The sequence below is a fragment of the Camellia sinensis genome, chromosome 14 (genome assembly GCF_055761805.1).
Source record: "Camellia sinensis isolate YWXY chromosome 14, ASM5576180v1, whole genome shotgun sequence".
Lineage (NCBI taxonomy): Eukaryota > Viridiplantae > Streptophyta > Magnoliopsida > Ericales > Theaceae > Camellia > Camellia sinensis.
The window spans coordinates 70776409-70779943 of record NC_138974.1 but is presented as its reverse complement, the minus strand read 5'-3'; the positions used below and the strand labels follow the sequence as shown (position 1 = coordinate 70779943).

The 3535-nt window shown below is 36.4% G+C and overlaps 1 protein-coding gene across 1 annotated transcript; it reads left to right on the top strand.

Moving 5' to 3' along the window:
• Nucleotides 1-1192: 1192 nt before the first annotated feature.
• On the top strand, nucleotides 1193-3091 carry LOC114296690 (E3 ubiquitin-protein ligase). The gene has a single exon (XM_028241013.2). It carries the CDS (start codon nucleotides 1607-1609, stop codon nucleotides 2894-2896), a length of 1290 nt encoding a protein of 429 aa, XP_028096814.1. The 5' UTR covers nucleotides 1193-1606; the 3' UTR covers nucleotides 2897-3091.
• Nucleotides 3092-3535: the final 444 nt, after the last annotated feature.

Sequence of the window (3535 nt, the reverse complement as noted above, 5' to 3'; positions counted from 1 at the left end):
GAATTTAATTGAATAGTCAAAAACAATATGAATTAGATGAAATAAAACTCTTAAAAAGAAAATTTATCAAAAAAGCTTTCTTAAATATATGTGATGAATTAAAAAATATAAAATTTTCACTCCACACAAGTTTGTTGATAGTTATCTATTAAAAATAAAATAAAAATCAACTCAATTCTTTATTTTTTTACAACTTTTTTTTAGTAAAAAATTAATTAAAATAATTAATTCATTAAGTGTGCTAACAATACGTGGAAACAAAAATACTAAAATCCCAAATGTTTAACAAAATGTTGAACAAAAATTTTATTAATTATTTCGTATAAATCCCACACTAATATTTAATAAATTTTTTGATAATATACATTTTGTATTCTTAGAATTTGTGAGAAATAGAAGCTGTTCATCCTTATCCTTTTTTCCTAAGAACATCACATCTTATTTATCGTAACAATAAAACCGAAGCCTATGCTTTCATTTCAATATAGGCTCGTTTTCGGTCTGGTTTCGGAGTGAATTGTATCGACAATGCTACGTAGCTCAAATTTTGTGGCTCAAAAGTGGCTCAAATGGCCAAACGACGTCGTTTTGAGTACAGAACAACATAAAAATGGCCAAAACGACGTCGTTTTGGCCATTTGAGCCACTTTTGAGCCACAAAATTTGAGTTACGAGACATTTTCCGAATTGTATTATCAGATTGTTTTAGGTTTGTTACGGAACCGATATAAATAATCTGAATGATTTAATAAGTTAAATTTGTCGAGTAATTTATTTTTATAAAAAATTATGTTAATTAAATATTAATGATTATTTGATTAAATAGTATTTCTATTAGTAATTTTTTTTTAAAATCATACTGAACATTGACAGAAATATAATATGATCAAGTGATTATCGATATCTAATCTATGTAATTTTTTCATAAAAGTAAAATATTCAATGAGACTTATATATTGAACGATTCAAATTATTAATACGAACATCATAATGCACTCACGAGACCCAATGATACAGTCCAATCTGACTAGAGACTAGACACAAACCACATTCTTCACTATAGATAATTATTTAATATTCTCGGAATATGAAAACGTGATATTTCATAAAATTTTAATTGATAAATAAAAATAAGAGCCCATGATTTATATTAAGAATGAGAGACCGCATGAAAATTAAGACACCGTTTGGGAAGAGCTAAACCAAGTTTTTTTGGCTATTTTAATCACAAAAGACAAAATAAACTATTTTAGTTACAAAAAATAAAACATTACATTCAACCCATAATCATTACACTATTTTCTCAAAAAAAAATCAAAAAACTAAAAAAATTCTTCTCAAATTAAACTTTTTAATCCAAATTAAAATAATTAAAAAATTAAAAAATCAACTCACTGCGACACCTAAATAATTAATAATTAATTTGAAATATGAATGCTTCAGAATTGTTAAATAATTTCTCCTAAGGATATACATACCCAACCAAAACTTGGAAAGAGTCTCTCTACGTCACGTCTCTCTCTCTCTCCCTGCGACACCATTAAAGCACCTTCACCCTCATCACTTTTCTCTCTCAAATCCTCGATCCAACCCAATTCCATCAACCATGCCTTCTTCTTCACTTTCACCATCCTCATCTCAGACCCCCCAATACCTCCAAGAGCTTCTCGAATCAGCTCGTCCCTTCCTCCGCGGCGAGCTCGAATCCATCGACACCAACCTCCCCTCCCTCCTCGCCGTCCTCCGCTCCGTCGGTGCCGGCGAGTGCTGGCACAAGCACGGCAGCTTCCTCGACCACCTCCTCGATATCTACCGCATTCTCAAGCTCTGGAAAGCCCCCGACTCTGTCTCCCTCTGCGGCCTCTTCCACTCCGCCTACTCCAACTCCTACGTCAACCTCGCCATCTTCGATCCCTCCACCGGCCGCGACACCGTCCGCCACCACGTCGGCGCCGCCGCCGAACGCCTCATCCACCTCTTCTGCATCGTCCCTCGCCAGCCTCTGATCCACGACGACATCCTCTTCAAATACACCGATTCGGAACTCGTCGAACACCTCAAACTCTCCGAGTTTTCTCTCAAAAACGCGAAAGAGAAAGGGGTTTTCAACGAAGACGAGGCTTGGAGGAAGAAATTGCAGTCGATCGTTCCCGAAAATGGGGTCACCGTGAAGCACATCAAGACCGGCGAGGACGTCGTCGTTTCGAGGCGTGTCGTCGCGGTCTTTGTCATGATGACAATGGCGGATTTCAGTGACCAGCTCTTCGGTTTCCAGGACGCCTTGTTTGAGAATCACAACGGCCTTCTCGAGTTCTCAGGCAACAATTTCACAGCTCTGTGGCCCGGAGACGGCAAACCCGGGTTGTGGATGAACTCAATTTCAAGAATGGGTGCAATATACAGTCTGTTAGTGAGAGAAGAAGAGATTTTCATGGAAAGGAGGAAGAGGGATGGACTTGTGATTGGTGTGGATAGAGATGAAGAGATTGAGCTTGTGATACCACCAGTTTTTGAAAACTGTACTAGGGTTTTGGGTGCAGGAGAGCAGATAGTTGGGAGGGACATGTATTGGGAAGGTGTTGTTTGTGATGTGTCTAAAAAAGGAATGATGGAGAGAGCTGAGGAGATGTTGGTCAAGTGTGTTGAGAACAACCCTTTTGTTGGAGAGCCACATGTGGTGTTGGGTCAGATATATCTGAGTAAAGGGAGGTTTGAGGAGGCTGAGAGGGAGGCTGAGAAAGGGCTTACACTCATTTTGGAGTGGGGGAGTCCTTGGGATAAGAGGATGTCTTGGGAAGGTTGGATTGCTTGGGCTAGAGTTTTGGTGATGAAAGCTAAGGAGAGGTCTTGGCCTCAGACTTCTTGGGGCATTCTCAACTTAGGGCTTGTTAGGTAAAATTCCCTACTTTTAAAATAATTTAAGAATTAAGTTTTGGCCTAGCATCATATATATATTCAGTTGTTTAATCATGTATTTCATTTCTGCAGTTGTGGGGAAGTTCTTAATTTAAGGGTCTTTGTGTACTCTGTTCTAGTAGTAACAAAACCATGAGTACAAATTAATGTACAGAATAAACTATATGTCAATTTATGTTCTTTGCCTCTTTATTTTTATTTATTTTTTTACTACTTAGGCATATCTGAAATTCCGAAGATTACATCCTCTTTTCTTGCTATGAGTGTGTTTAGAAGTGTAAATAGACGTTCGCCTATTATTTTTTGGGAAAATTACTTTTCAGTGATATTTATATAAAATTATTACATATTAATGAATTTTTTAAATTATTAATATTTATAAAATTTACCATTTTTTTATAATTATCTTTCTAAACATGTACTGAACAGTAATTTCCCTTTATTAGTTTTTCCTTTATGAAACATGAAGTACAATGTAGGAGATAAAAATAGGGTGCGCTTGATGCTGGAATTGTGGGCTTTTGGATTGGACTATTTCAAAATATTCTCAAGATGTCTGTCTGGTATTTGTTTTAGCCCTGGTGGCCTTTAAATAATATAGCCCAACAAATTCTGTAGC

Excerpts from the sequence above, each read along its gene's own strand:
- LOC114296690 (XM_028241013.2), top strand. The coding sequence starts at position 1,607 with ATGCCTTCTTCTTCACTTTCACCATCCTCATCTCAGACCCCCCAATAC.